General features: G+C 33.0%; 1 protein-coding gene across 3 annotated transcripts in view; it reads right to left on the bottom strand.

Moving 5' to 3' along the window:
* The window catches only part of ATR (ATR checkpoint kinase), a 91,108-nt gene that overhangs the window by 3,491 nt on the left and 70,846 nt on the right, over positions 1-16,771 (bottom strand). For 2 of the 3 annotated variants that reach the window (XM_072792413.1, XM_072792414.1), the window contains 10 exons: positions 15,772-15,914; positions 14,873-14,970; positions 14,115-14,347; positions 12,873-13,007; positions 11,140-11,340; positions 9,321-9,464; positions 7,671-7,821; positions 4,868-5,024; positions 4,601-4,754; positions 3,464-3,615 (listed from right to left, as the gene is read on the bottom strand). In XM_072792413.1, the coding sequence (XP_072648514.1) occupies positions 3,464-3,615; positions 4,601-4,754; positions 4,868-5,024; positions 7,671-7,821; positions 9,321-9,464; positions 11,140-11,340; positions 12,873-13,007; positions 14,115-14,347; positions 14,873-14,970; positions 15,772-15,914 (1,568 nt within the window). Of the gene's footprint in view, positions 1-3,463; positions 3,616-4,600; positions 4,755-4,867; positions 5,025-7,670; positions 7,822-9,320; positions 9,465-11,139; positions 11,341-12,872; positions 13,008-14,114; positions 14,348-14,872; positions 14,971-15,771; positions 15,915-16,771 lie in introns of those variants that run through there. The other variant, XR_012014834.1, reaches the window with a different exon arrangement.

Raw genomic sequence — 16,771 nt, 5'->3', positions numbered from 1 at the left:
ATTATAGAAGGAAGTTAAAGAAGAATTAAATAAAGGAGAAGACATCTAATGTTTATAGTTCAGAAACATAATATTTTAAAAATAACAGTACTCCACAAACTGATTAACAGATTCAATGCCATTCCTACAAAATCTAGACTGGCTTTTTGCAGAAGTTAATAATATAATCTTAAAATTCTTATGGAAATGAAAAGAACCCATAATAGTCAATCTTGAAAAAGAAGAAAAAGATGGAGCACACATACTTCCTGATTTCAAAATTTACTATAAAGCTACAGTAATCAAAACAATGTGTTGAAGGAATATGGTTAGACATAGAGATCAATGGAATAAAACTGAGAGTCCAGAAATAAACTCTTGCATATATAGGTCAAGACAATAAAGTGGAGGAGGATAGTATTTTCAAAAAACAGTGCTAGGAAAACTGGATATGCACATTCAAAAGAATTAATATGATCCCCCACCTCACACTAGATACACAAAATAACTGAAAATGATCAAAGATCTAACAAATATAAAAGCTAAAACTATAAACACTTCGAAGAAAACAGAAGTGTAATGTAACTGTTCATGATTTGGGTTATGCAATACTTTCTTAAATGACACCAAAACCATAAATAACAACAACTAAAACAGATAAATTGGACTTCATCAGAAGTAAAAACTTGTAAGTGAAAAAGGACATCATCAAAAAAGTTGAAAGATGGAACGGTTGGGTGGCTCAGTGGTTGAGCATCTGTCTTGGACTCAGGGCATGATCCTGGGGTCCTGAGATCAATTCCTGTACCGAGCTCCCCACAGAGAGCCTGCTTCTCCCTCTGCCTATGTCTCTGCCTCTCCCTGTGTCTCTCATGAATAAATAAATAAAATCTTAAAAAAAAAAAGAAGAAAGTAAAAAGACAACCCATATATGGAAGAAAAATATTTGCAAATTGTGTATCTATTAAAGATCTAGTATCCAGAATATGTAAAGAACTCTCAGAACTCAAAAATGAAAAGACAAATAATCCAATTTAAAAATGGGAAAAGAGGGATCCCTGGGTGGCGCAGCAGTTCGGCGCCTGCCTTTGGCCCAGGGCGCGATCCTGGAGACCTGGGATCGAATCCCACGTCGAGCTCCCGGTGCATGGAGCCTGCTTCTCCCTCTGCCTGTGTCTCTGCCTCTCTCTCTCTCTGTGTGACTATCATAAATAAATAAAAATTTAAAAAAAAATCTTTAAAAATGGGAAAAGAATTGGAATAGATATTTGTCCAAAGAAGATATACAACTGACCAATAAGCACATGAAAAGATGCTCAACATAACTGGTCTGGTCTTTGGGAAAATTTAAGTTAAAACCACAATGAGATACCATGTGATACTAGGATGGATAAAGTAAGACAGACAGATAAGTAACAAGTGTTGGTATGAATGTGGAGAAATTGGAAACTTCAACCACTGCCATTGGAATTGTAAAGTATTATGACTGCTTTGGAAAACAATTTGAAAGTTCCTCAAAATGTTAGGCTTAGAGTTCACATATGATCCAGCAATTCAACACCCAGGTTTACCCAAGAAAACCGAAAATATGTATTCACATAAAACTTGTACATAAATGTTCACAGCCAGACTTTTCACAATAGCAAAGAGGTATAAACAATCCAAATTTCCTTTCATTGACAAACAAAATGTGGTATACAGTGGAATATTATTTTATAATAAAAAATGAATGAATTACTGATACACACTCCAAAAGGGATAAACCCTGAAAATATCAAGGGAAAGAAGACAGACATAAAATGCCATATTGTACAATTTCATTTATATATGCATGCCCAGAAACACAAATCCATTGAGACAGAAAATACATTTAGCAGTTCCTAGAAGATGGCAGAGGAGTAGGGATGGAGAGTGACTATTAATTTATTTTAGGGGTGATGAAAATGTTTTATAATTAGATAGTAGTGATGGATGCACAATCGGGAATATGCTAAAAACCACTGTAATGCATACTCTTACAGAGTGAATTTTATGGTATGTAAATTATATCTTTTAAAAAATTGAGATATAATGGACATATAACATTATATTACTTCTAGGTGTACATGGCTTGATATTTGTATTTATTGCAAAATAATCACAATAAATCTAGTTAATATCCATCACCATACAGTTATAAATTTTTTCTTATGAAAACTTTTAATATCTACTCTCAGCAACTTTTAAATATATAATATAGTATTATTAACTATAGTCACCATGATGTACATAATATTCCAATGACTTTATTTCATAGCTGAAAGTTTGTGCCTTCATTCATTTTGTCCACCCTCACCTCTAGTCACCATGATATACATAATATTCCAATGACTTTATTTCATAGCTGAAAGTTTGTGCCTTCATTCATTTTGTCCACCCTCACCTCCAACCTCTAGCCACCATCAATCTGTTTTCTGTATCTATGAGCTCAGTTTTTCTTTTCCTTTTTTAAAATTTTTTTTTCATTCTAGTTACTTAACATACAGTGTTTTATTAGTTTCAGGTGTATAATATAGTGATTCAATAGTTCCATACATCACCCTGTGTACATCATGACAAGTGCACTCTTTAATCCCCATCACCTTTTAACCTATCTCCCCACCCACCTTTGGTAACCATCAGCTTGTTCTCTATAATAAAAGTCTGTTTCTTGCTATGCCCCTTTTTTTACCCTTTGCTTATTTGTTTCTTAAATTCCATATATGAGTGAAATCATATAGTATTTGTCTTTCTCTGACTTATTTCACTTAGCATTATACTCTCTAGCTCCATCCGTGTCATTGCAAATGGCAACATTTCATTTTCATAGCTAAGTAATATTCCATTGTGTATATATATCACATCTTTTTTATCCATTCATCAATTGGTGAACACTTGGGCTGCTTCCATATCTTGGCTATTGCAAATAATGCTGCTATAAACATCAGGGTCCATGTATTCCTTTGGATTAGTGTTCTTGTATTCTCTCAGTAAATACCCAGTAGTGTGATTATCCGATCATAAGGTAGTTCTACTTTTTTTAAGACTCCACATATAAATGATCTTACATGGTCTTTGTCTTTATCTGTCTGACTAATTTCACTTAAACATAAATGCCCTCAAGGTCTATCTATGTTGTTGCAAATGGCAAGATTTCCTTCTTTTTTTATGGCTGAATAGTATTTCTGTGTGTGTGTGTGTGTGTACGTCTGTACGTACACACACCATTATTTTTTTACCCAATTATCCATCAGTGGACACTCAGGTTATTTCCATATCTTGGCCATTATAAATAATGCTGCAATGAACTATAATGAACTATAATTTATACCTTAATAGCTATTATTTAAAAAAAAAAACTACTTCAACCAATGCAAATCAGCTTCTATTATTAAAAAATATATTTAGAAATCAATAATTACATTCAAAATTACTGTTAATTGTTTACAAAACATAAGTTAATTACCTCATTAAAGGCTCTCTTTGATCTCGCATCAGCCTCATTGTAACTTCACAAGCTCTTCGAAAAAGACCTTCTGTTCCCATAGGACCCATTCCATTAACCATATTATGAGTCAGTCGAAATGGAACAATTTCTGGAACTTCAAAGGTTTCTCCCTTAAAACAATGGATTTTATTAAAAGATAACTATGTTAAAATTTTAAATCTTATTTTCTGCCATTCTCAACCTGCATTCCATAGGGCCTTTTCATCCCTAAACTTACTGAGTTCCCTAAATTCCTTTCTGGTATGTACCAGTGGTTTATCCTTGATTTCATCTCATTTGTATCTGTGACCTTTCTTGGTTTCCTGTGACAGCAGAAGGCAATCCATAGAGAATGGGAATGAAGAAAATAGGGGGTTAATTTACCAGCCTGCCTTCCAGGATCATAACATTGGAAAATTAGAGGGGTATCAGGGAGAGTCCAACTACCTTAATTTATTCCTAGACCCCACTCTGGACCTATAGAATCTCTTGGGATGTCTGCTTAGATATTTGTGTATTTTGTTTAAATTTTTGGATGATTCTGATATGCTGCAGGTTTGGAAACCCACACATTAAAGTCTTCTGTCTCTCTAAAAAAACTGAGTCTCAGTAAAATGAACTGATCTGGGGATCCCTGGGTGGCGCAGCGGTTTGGCGCCTGCCTTTGGCCCAGGGCGCGATCCTGGAGACCCGGGATCGAGTCCCACGTCAGGCTCCCGGTACATGGAGCCTGCTTCTCCCTCTGCCTGTGTCTCTGCCTCTCTCTCTCTCTCTCTCTGTGACTATCATAAATAAATAAAATTTAAAAAAAAAAAGATTTAAAATGAACTGATCTGTCCATCTTTACATTAACTAAGAACTAACTGAGTCAGAACTTGAACCTTTGGATTTCAAGTTCAGTGCTGGTTTTACTCTATCACTCTTCTGAGTTCTCTTCATCCTACGTTGTTTTACTGACCACTCAGGGATTCACTGATCAAAACCAGTCCATAAACTCTCAATGTGACTCAACCGTGACTGTAACATTACCAATGGGTAGGTCTAGGAAAAACAGTTCTTGAGGAAAGGAAATTGGGAGAAAACATACAATTAACTAGAGTAAGTCATATCACTTACCTTATTGAAAAGACAGTTGAAATCCACATGTACACATTCACCAGTTAGAGAATCAAAGAGAATGTTTTCACCATGACGGTCTCCAAGCCCCAGGATATAACCAACCATTGACATCACTGCAGTAGAACGGCAGTATGCTGATCTGCTACTGTACCTTAAGAAAACACAATGCCTATCAAATATCCTTATGCCACATGAGGCAATACAAACCTAAAATATTTTTTAAAACATTAACTATTACAATGTATTATCTTCTTGGTAACTTACCATGATGTAGGATCAGGGAATGTCCTCAGAAACCATTCATGAAAAACGGGAGGATGTCTGGGTAGGAGAAATTCTCGGAATACTTTGAGTTTTTCAGACAAAGCTGCAGCTTTTGGTAGCATACACTGCCGAAGTTCTTTTCCTGTCATATAAACTCCTGCGAAGTAAAGTGGTTTCCACTAATCACATAAAACAAATAAGAAAAGGGGCAATTTTCTTAAAAAAAAAAAAAATCTATTTTTTTCAAATTATTCTTCAAAATCAAGAATAGAAAAATTGCCACTATGCATAGGTAAATTTATCTTATTATGATAAAATAATAGAACACATTATGTTTCACTAGACTTATCCAAAGTGAAGCCTCTTGTTGATGAAAATTAATGTCAACTAAAACTGATGTTGTGGGATAAACTAATTCCAGAAAATGTCACTCAGAATAAATCCAATGTGAAGAGTACACTTAGAATTGTAAAAATGCTGCAGCCTTCACTAAAATTATAGTGATTTCTCTGTTCCTCAGCATGTAGTATAAACTCACACAGAATCATTATTAAAAAACCTAAAATGGTACTTTGAGATAATTTACTGTGTGAAGATTAGCCTATCAGATTGATTGTATACCTGGTTCTTGAGCTAATCTTGTACAATGCAAATCATCTAGAGAAACAGAAGAACTCTTCCTTCTAACACATTGATGAGCCTGTATTAGATGGGTGATATGACTCCAGTCTATTAAGTGCCTCTTAGGCCACCATGGTTTGGTGCTTTTTACAGCAAGGCACAGCCAAAAGTTTTATGGAAAAGTTTGAGATTTAAGGTGTTTAGACTCAAATGTTACATAGTTCCTATGTGTTCATGATACTAAAAATTTTTTAAAAATATTTTTAAAAAACCAAAGCAGTAACTAAAACACATACAATATTTTATCTTTCCAATAAGATAGTCAATAGCAAGTTCCTTGGAATAAGACTCCAGTCTTTGAGTTTCCACTCTACAACTTATCAGCTTTGTGAACTTGGATAAGTCACTTATCCAAGTGTATAGTGCCAGTTAACTTCTGGCATTATACATAAAATAGAGATAATCAGACTTGTTAACAATAAAAAAATAAGGTATATAATTAGCACAATAATTTATTGATATCACTTATTGTTACAGGTTAAATTATAGCCTTAAAAAATGTGCTTAACTCCTAACCCCTGGTACCTGTGAATGTGACCTTAAAAAAGATAGGGCTGTTGCCCATGTAATCAGGTAAAGATAAGGTCATTAGGCTGGGCCCTTAATATAACTGGTATATAAAGTATTATATAAGAAAAAAACAGAGACATATAGACTTAGGGAGAACACTATGTGGTGACAGAGAGGAAAGAGAGTGAAGTGAACCATCTATAAACTAAGGCATGTCAGAGATTGCTGGAGCTAGCAGTAGCTGACAGAAAAGGATGAAAGCAGTTCTCCCCTAGAACTATCAGTGATCTGGCCCTACTGACACAGGATTTCAGATTCATAAGCTCCCAAACTATGAAAGAATACATTTCTGTTGTTAGTAGTACTTTGTTATAGCAGCCCTAGAGAAACAAATATACTTATTTTCTACCTTATTCTGATAATTTGATCTATTTATTTTTAATATACTGTATCATATGCATTTAATAAATTATTTTGAAATAGTTCTGGACTTATAAAAAAACTGTATAAATGATACAAAGCATTCTCCTACATTCTTCACTCAGCTATTAATGTTCATGTCTTTCATAACAATAGTACAATTACCTAAATCAGGAAATTGATATTGTTATATTATTAACTAAACTTCAGACCTTACTAAAATTTCATCAGCTGTCCCACTACATCACTGTCTTTTTGTCTGGGCTAGGATTCAATCCAGGATCCCATATTACCTTCAGTTGTCATGTATCCTTAATGTCCTCAAATCTGGGAAATTTCTATCTTTGACTTTTATTACCTTGACCATTTTTTAAGATTTCAAACCAGTAATATTTTTGTTTCTCCACTGTAAAGAGTTCCTATTTTTTCCCCTTTATAATTCATCAGTATGTTGTGGGGAGATACTTTGAGACCAAACAAATAACCTGTTTCTCATACTTTGGCCCATGCATTCCACTACCCACTGATATTCTTTACCTGTAACAATTATTACTGTGGTACTTGCTAATTGATGATTTTCTATTTCCATCAATTTCTCTACATTTATTCACTGCAATTCTATTATAAGGAAGAACTGTTCCTGCTTTCCTACTTATTATTTATTTATATCAGTGCAGATTCATGTCTATTTATTTTATTTCATGAGTTACAATCTAATACTATATCATTACTTATTTTGCTCCCCAAATTATCTCAGGTTTGGCCAGGTGGAGACTCTAATTCCAATCTAATACTTTCAGTTCTATTTTAGCCTTCCCTTTCCTTTTCTTTCTCTCACAGTGAAAAAACTAGCTTTCATTATCCACAATATATTTATATTTTGCTGAAGTTGAGTATACACGTAAAGTAGTTTCAGAATTGCTAACCAATACTTCTGTGAAAAACAAATTTGAATATACATCCTTGTAAGCTACATCACATTCTCTTGGAATATCTCTTGGGATAAAGATGAAATTAGAACCCTAGGAAGAAAAACACATAAGTACTTCTGTATATAGAATCTCATTTAGCCTAGAAATTCTACTATTGCTTATACAAATAAAAGGTATAATGGCATGTGTTAATAATAATTACACACATATTAGCAGGTTTTATACTCATATGTTTATATTTTAAGAATTAATTTTAGTACCCTTTTCCTTATAAAGTTTGGTCAAAATAGGTCTCAAGCCAGCAGTGTTGTTAACCCATTCAATAATTCCACATTCATCATTCAGGGGAATAACTGCATATGTTCGGATATGAAGTTCTCTTCTACGAGATTCTGCATCTTTTCTTAAACACTATTAAAAAAACACACACACATAAACTTAAAAATTCAAAATTTCTGAATATGTCAAATATACATCTAAAGATTGTTCATTTCATAGCAAAAGAAAGTCAGTGAAAGTTTACTATGTGGTACAGCTGAATAATTCCTCAGAATGGTAGGAAAGGAAGCTACTGGGATAGTATCCACAGTCTTTTTCCAAATCATTAAAAATGCCTTGGGCAAGTCCCCCTTTTTAATTATTTACTATTAATGTGACAACAATATTGTGTTCAAAATATTATAGTTCTATATTTAACAATGACAAAATGTTTTTTATTGCTTTATAGATATTATTGAAATAATAAGTCCTTAGGCACAAAGACTGCTGCTTAATTTTGATTATCTAAACAAGAAACTATGAGTTTTACAATATCCTCAAAATGTAATTTATTTTTTTTATTTTTATTTATGATAGGCACACAGTGAGAGAGAGAGAGGCAGAGACACAGGCAGAGGGAGAAGCAGGCTCCATGCACTGGGAGCCCGACGTGGGATTCGATCCCGGGTCTCCAGGATCGCGCCCTGGGCCAAAGGCAGGCGCCAAACCGCTGCGCCACCCAGGGATCCCCTCAAAATGTAATTTTATTCTTACAGTTTAGTATTATGGGCTTCATTTGAAAAACTGCCTCCTAGCAGAAGAAAGCTTTTTACATTTCATCTGATTAATCCTGAATTATTCTAGGTAAAGATAAATGATGTTTTGTTTAATTCTGAAACTATGAAATAAACTAAGCACACAACTATAATTGCAAACTGTCCAATTCAAAAGCACAATCACTAACCAAAAACATGTTTTAAACTTTAGGAATAAATAGGCAACATAAATGTCAAACAGTACAGCATTAGAATGACATGTAAAGATCAGTTTGTGGTCTCCTAGACCAACACAGACTGTAGTTTTTCACAATCAGGCCATTGTATTTTATATGTGGGGGAAGAGTAATGAAATAAATCAGTTACAAAGCTGATTAAGATAAATTTATAAACTAAACCCAGGCCACTTGATACTCCTAACCAGAAAAATACTCAAGGGAGCTTGGGATAAACATACTAATGGTGTTAAAGTCAGTGAATTAGGTTACCAATTTACTAAACATTTTAAATAAAAAACAATCCTTTACTTCACAGTGCCTTTGAAATGGGTTTTTAACGTGATATTAATTTTTAAATTATTTTGGTTACACAAAGTAAAGACCATAGTTGTTCTTTTTTTTTTTTAGTTGTTCTTTTTTAAAAATGAAATTATCTGTTGCTATATCTTTTCTATGTTAAAAGTCTGTAACTTTTCCTGCTAATAAAAGAGGTACTAGTGATACACGGGGAGAAGATAGAGAGGGACAAAAAGCATATAAAAAATAATTAAATTTCATCTTTCAATTGTATGGTTTAGAAATGATCTATGTGCATAATGAAAAGATTGTATCACATTGACAGTAGTTATGGAAACTCTAAAGTAAACTATCTCCAAACCTTATTAATCAAGGAATTGAATTCCATTAGCCTACAATCCTTTCTCAGGTCATCTTTTGGCTTACACATCATGATGTAGAACTTTCCATCTGATCCTTTCAAAGAGATCTTCTTTGGTTTCTGAAGAGAAGCAAGAATTTCCACCTAAAATATAGTAAGTTACATATAAGTTGAGGTCAAAATTCTTTGTTTAAATTTATATATATATATATATATATATATATATATATATATATATATATATATATATATGTCATGCTACCTAACAAAAAAGAATATAATAACCTATATCATGTAATAAGTTTATTATCTTAACATTTCTTTTATCATAATCACTGATGACCTATGAAAAAATAGTTGCCATGCATAGAGAGCCATTGTCACCCATTAGGAATGATTATAAAGTAAAAGGATTACTTCATCAGCAATATAAGTACTTACACATTCAAACTGAGGGACCCTCTTCAGGACAGTTTAAAAGATTGTTTTTAAATATTTTACTTATTTGAGAGAGTGAGTGAGAGAGAAAAAGAGAGCATGTGCAAGTGAGCATGCAGGAGCGAGGGGCAGGAGGTGGGGGTAGGGTGGGAGGAAGAGGCAAACTCTCCACTGAGCAGGGAGCTCAATGTGGGGCTCAATCCCCAGGACTTCGGGACTGTGACCTGAGCAGAAGGTAGAAACCCAACTACCTTCTAGAAGCCTCGCTGGCCCTTCTAAAAGATTTTTGAAATATTTTTTAGAACCTGTCTTTACAGCCAGAGACACTGTTTTTAAACGTCTTTAATGGTAAGAAGTGATTATCAATTTAATGTTACTTGACTTTTGAAACAAGAAACTCTTCCAAAACCAAGTCTACCTAATGAGGTGAGCAAATAACCTGAATACTATTAAGTTAAAAACAAAGCATGACTATAAGTAAGAAAGAATGATTTCATTATGTGGTTTAATATCTGTCTCTGGAACAGTTAAACAAATATTTTGATACACAGATTTACTGGAACAAATAGTTTTCAGAAATATTTACTTAGAAATGCTCTGGTACCATTTCTTTAAAATAGTCACATATTTATAGTCACATACTTAAAAAAAAATCAAGCTCTTCTTAGCTAAATTTTGCTTCCTCCTAAACTATAAGCAAAAACTGTATTTTGTTCTCCTCTGTTTTTAGGATGAAAGTATGGAAAAATCAAATTGTGAAAAATAAAAATGATACTCATACTAAAATAATACAAGCATCTAAAAAAATCAAAATACTTGACTGAACATGGGTTTTTGCTTTAAGGACACTGTCTTAGGGGTTGTAGAAGATTAAAAGGAGAATAAGCATGAACATATGTGTGTATATCTTATAATAGGAGAAGATAAATGCATATGGTTGAAAAGTTGACATACAATACAAAGGTAGTAATTGACTGGAAATAGACCTGTAACATTAGCAATATGTACTAAGAAGTTTAGGAGAGTAAACATGTTCACTGGAATACATAAAAAGCTAAAAATTGAGAAGGAACCATCTCCCTATCATGCTATTTAAGATGCATGACTCTCGTTCATCATAATATACATTAGAAAAGTATCAGTCTTCTCCATATGGGTATTTTTATAGGTCACAGATATTAGGAACATAGGATTTTTAACATTTAATTTTATCCCATCAGTATTAAAAGTTTTATTTTTCTGTATTTCTAATCATTATTTCTTTGCAAATAAAATTCACTTAGTTTCTGAGAAGAACATTTTTTAAAAAAACTTAATTTGAAATTTTTAATTTAACTAAATTTTAAAATCACAGTTACAGTTATATAATATTGAAGTTTACCATATCATCAAAGCTTGCAATATAGGCCCAATGCCCAGGAAATGGCTCATGGTTAGCGTGAGCACCCGGAATTGATGGAAGAGTAGGTATCATGACTGATTGTAAAGGAATGAGAATTTCACTAAATGTTGGTTCTTCCACCAGCTTTTTAAGCATTTTAAAATGAGTGCTCATGCTTAATGTGGAACTACTTCCATCCACCTGGGGAAAAAAAAAATAGCACACTTTAATTTCTCTAGGTTTACACTGTATTATAGAACACTTAATTTCAACCAAAAGTTTCACTTCCACAATATTTTAATTACAATGGTTAAGCAGTCAGCAGTTTTCCAAGAATTCTTTATATTTCTCATTTTACTTGCTCCATACTCTTTTACTTTATCAATAATAATACCACAGGGCTGTTTCATGACTCATGGGGATAATAAAGGCCTACGATCTATTAACAGACACTACAAAATCCAAAGAGCTGTGTAAATCAAACTGGTTTTTTTTGTACCAAATCTCATTGAGCAGCAAAATGATACGTGAATTTCTCACCCAGTGCAGATTAGTATGTCTCACTATAAAAACAGTTATGAAACTGATTATGGGATACTCTATCAGAATACTCTCAGCAGGGATATTCAATATTGAGTACATACACTATATTACCTTTAAAAAATCTGAAAAATTCTAAATTCCTAAATGCAGCCTAGCTGGCCACAAAAATTTCAGATAAATAACTGAAAACTTGTATATGTAAAGCATTTAGAAAAGTGCCAGTGCTTAGTAAATGTTGGCCATTATCATTGTCTTTGATAATGCCAAGTACATTTAGAAGTCAATAGGGCTCAAGTAGATAGCTAAAACAGATTACTCTTTCAAGGTGTTTAGTAATACAGAGAAGGTAAGAAATAGCCTATATTTTCTCACCTATAAATAGATAATAGATTGAATATTTGTAAAGTGAAATCTAGCTATTTACCTGTAAACAGTCTCTCTCTTCTTCCTCATAACTATCCTCACTCACTTTTACCTTTCCTATATATATATATTTTAGGGATTTCCCCCCCTCCATTTTCTTGGGCAAAAGAATGTGCTACTTCTATAAGCATATTCATACTCTAGATACAAGTATACTGAAAAAAGTAGTTATAGCCATTGGCTTATTTTCCTACAACACTATCAGCACCTCAATGCAGGAGAATATATCTTCTTGATTTGGGTTTCACTTAGCATAGTGCCTGTCAACAGGCAAGGAAATAAACACATCCTGAAAGAATGAAATAAAATGAAAACCAAACTCAAATCTTCTTTTCCTCTCATATGTGTAGGTTAATGTATATAAGTTTTGAAAGTTTAAAGATACAACACAAAATAATAATAGAGATGATTTTGAGTATTTTGTATACTTAAGAGTCTTACAGCTTATTTCATATTCCTCTACTTAAATTATTTCTAATTAATATGGACAATTTACTCTCAGAATAATCTACACTAACAAGAGCTTTTAGAAATTTCAGAGTATAAATTTGAGAGGGAAATGATAGAAATTTTAAAAACTGCTTTATTAAGGTAAACTACATATATTTAAAGTATATAATTTGATGAATTTTTATGTATGTGTATACCTACTTACGTTAGAATTTTAACTTAATTAATCAAATGAAAGAAAACCAGCTAAAATCATATGGAAGTTTTATATAAGTGATCCAATACTGGTCTCTAAGTAGGAAGATTTATGGTCATACCGGTTTATTGCACAATTCCAAAAGCTTATCTGTTAGGCGAGTTGCATCTCCAATAAATTTTTCTAAGGATTTTTTCATATGAATAGCTTTATTTAGGATTTCCTTGCATCTGTTCACACGCATGGGATAAGAAGACTGTCATAAAAGAAATTAAATGTAGTTTTATACAAGGTGTTAAAAACAGAATTTTGATCGACATAAATCAATTCTAGATGAGAATTCATATTGATTCAAATTTCCTGGAAATCATTGTGGCAATATTCTCAACAGCCATGAAAATGCTATTATCCTATGACCTTATGAATTCCCTTCTTAGAATCTATCCTGGTGGAATAATCAGAATTAAGAATAAATATAGATGTGTCTAGGTGTATTTATTATAAGAACAAAACAATGGAAACACAACAGTTAAATAAATAATAGAAAATAATTATAAGCTAACTACTATAGAGTTTTACATAATTATTAAAATTGTATCTTCAAAGAATATTTAATTCATAGGAATATGCTATGGTAATAATCTTAGATGAAAAATATCAAATTATGTATCTATATAATCCAAATTTGGCATTAAAATATACACAGAAACTACATATACAAAAATACAGAAAAATATCAATGGTAGAATTAGTGAATTTTAGTTTTCTTAATATGTCTATTTTTCAAATTCTCTAAAATATTTATGATTAAATATATTTACCACCTTATAAATGCCCATTAATAATGCAATAGTTTTTCTATTAATAGTTTAGATACTTTGGATTAAACACTTTGAAAAAATAGGCTACCATTTCATACCAAGCACTAAGTCTAGTTTACTAGACTTCAGAGAGAAAACACATGCTGAATTTTTTATCTTAACATATTAGTCCTTTCATTTGATATGGTAAATATTTCTGAATTTAAAAATGATACATAATGCTTTAATATCTTTTTTAAAAAAAGATTTTATTTATTTATTCATGAGAGACACAGAGAGAAGCAGAGACATAGGGAGGGGGAGAAGCAGGCTCCCCCTGCGGGACTTGAACCCAGGACCCCGGGATCACAACCCGATCAAAGGTAGTTGCTCCAGCATTGAGCCACCCAGTTGCCCCAATTTCTTTTTTTCAAGTATTTAAAATTTATGTTTTGCTACTAATTTACTAAGAAAGAAATACTGGAACTTGCATCTTCATATTAGCATTAAATAATCAATGCCATATAAAATGGAAAAAGACACTGCTGTGATTACTATATTACCTTTGACACAGCTGTCATCATCCACATTGCTTGTTGAGGATAGGCCAGAAACACTTTGGCTATAATTTCCATCAAGACAACAAAAACTTCATCATGAGAATGACAAATTCGAGAGATCAACTGTGAAAAAGCAGTCAAAAACTGATATGGTGCTAAGTGATTTGTGTGCTCTGTGATAACCTTGTTTATTTTGGCTAAATCGTTTCTCATTTGTACACGATCAGAACGGCCAGCTGAGAAAAAGATCAATGTTAAAAAAAACAGAGAAGAAAAAAACAGTCTATCAGTCATTTCATAAAAGAAAAATTTTGTGTTAAAAACAACTTTACAATACATGTTATTCTAATACCCGAAGCTAGATCACTTGCCAATAGATGAAGATAGCTATCTTTGACCAAACAGAAAAACATATTTAAAAGGGTCACTGAAAAACTCAAGGGCTATTAATTTTCACTAGAAACACAGAACAAGCCACACTCCACTATAATTTTTAGGGTAAATTATTTGGCTTAAACTAGTATCTCTCAATATGTGTTAGGTTCAGGAAGGAATGAACAGATACTTATTTGCAGCCCTGAACTGCAACTTCTATGTGTTTAGTGTTTCTCCTCATTGTTAACATTCGTGCTCACACTTATATTCAATCTTAAGTATCAAAATCATTCCTCACTTTTTATAAGTTGACTCTTGAGCCAAATGTGACTTTATATCAAAATCAAAATTTCTCTTATCTGTTAAAATTTTTACATAAATTATACCTTTTTCCCATTCGTATGCCTTAGCACCAAAATCAAGCCATAGTGATAACATTCGTGGCATTGACTGATATATGAATTGATTTCCATATTGTAGAGATCTGCAATTATATAGAAAAGATATTATTAACATAGTGCTCTTTTTTACAATTATATGGATTAAAATGTAAAGACAAACTATAACTTGAGTTTTACAAAGCCTTCTGACAAAAATTATGGTATCCATATTTCTTCTTAGTAGAGGTTACTTTGATTCCCTTCTCCCTTTTTTTAAAGATTATTTATTTATTTATTTGAGAGGAGGAGAGCGTATATATGAGAAGGAGCCAAGAGGGAGCAGGGAAGGATAGAGGAAGAGGAGGCTTCGTGCTGAGAAAAGAGCCCAATGGGGCTTGATCCCAGGGCTGCAGAACCATGACTTGAGCTGGTGGGAGATGCTCAATTTTCATGGTATAATACTGGTATTAATTAAAAATATATGTGCACATTAATTTTTCCATTAATAAAGTTTTTTTTAAAGATTTTATTTATTCATGAGAGACACACAGAGAGAGAGAGAGAGAGAGAAAGAGAGAGAGAGAGAGAGAGGCAGAGACACAGGCAGAGGGAGAAGCAGGCTCCATGCAGGGAGTCTGACATGAAACTCGATCCCAGGTCTCCAGGATCACACTCTGGGCTGAAGGTGGCACTAAACCCCTGAGCCACCCTGGCTGCCCAATAAAGTAATTTTTTAAAAGGAAGAAAAAAATGATAGAAAAATTTTTTATCTCATCTAAGGTTAAAGACTGAATCATTGGTAAAGCAGAAAGTATCCTGAATATGCTAAGATCCGTGATTAACAGTTCAAGATCAACAGAGTCACTGACATATTTAATAAGTACACATGCAGTTCTCATACTTACCTGCCAAAATGAAGAACTATATACCGAATGAGATCACCTTGCTTTTCCATTTTGTTGTCTGTGACCATGGGCATCAATTTGTCATAGTACTTGGCAAGGTAAAAATGCCCATCCTCCCACTCTGGCAAGAACAAGGTCACATCCTGTAAAACACAACACCAGAAACTTACCTAAGCAAACCCCATACTATACTGGGAAATAAACTATGAAAAGATGATCAGGGATCAAAAGGTGTAAGACCCACATATAGGCAGAGCAAAGTCAAAGGCAGAGTGACTCTTTAATTAGAATAAAGAATAGGTATTTTCTTGGAAAGGTTTTCTCAGGATGGCTGGTTGGTTCTGGTGAGTTGTCCACTGGCCAGCAAGAAATAGTGTTCAGATAATTAGCTATTTAGGGAAAGGAAACTCCATTTACATTGCCACTTTATATGTCATCAAAATAATTTCCAGATGGACTAATGTATTTTATGAAAGTGTTTATATGTCTATTTTTACTATAAAAAAATCTCAGGAAAGGAAAATATCAAACCTCTAAGGAGGATAGGACTCTAAAAGCATAAAAATATGGTAACAAAAAAACCACATCTTATTTTTCTCCAAGATCTTTCACAGGTTACTACATTCCCTCTCAACTCCTTTATAATTGGGTTTCTAAGAATTCACTTCTCATTCACTCCTCGAACTATTTCTTCATGGTTTGTCTTCAGTATTCCACAAACGCAACTCCTTAAATCTAAAAGATCCTTTCCAACTCTGATCTCATTTGAACTCTCTTCAGCACCTGTTTCTGTTGTCCACAGCATTTCCTCTTTGAAACACTTTCTTCCCTTGGCTTCTGTGAGGCCACAATCTTCCAAGTTTTCTCTTATCCTGTCCCCTGTATCATTTCCTTTCTATTCCCCTGCCTTTTAAGTATTTGTGTATTTATTTTAAAACAATACTATTTGAAATGTGATGGAAAACATATAGAATGACTGACAACAAAATAAATTTTTTTA

This window comes from Canis lupus, chromosome 22 (genome assembly GCF_048164855.1).
Source record: "Canis lupus baileyi chromosome 22, mCanLup2.hap1, whole genome shotgun sequence".
In the NCBI taxonomy this organism is placed as follows: domain Eukaryota; kingdom Metazoa; phylum Chordata; class Mammalia; order Carnivora; family Canidae; genus Canis; species Canis lupus.
Note: the sequence above shows the minus strand (reverse complement) of the source record. Positions and strands in the feature narration are given on the sequence as shown.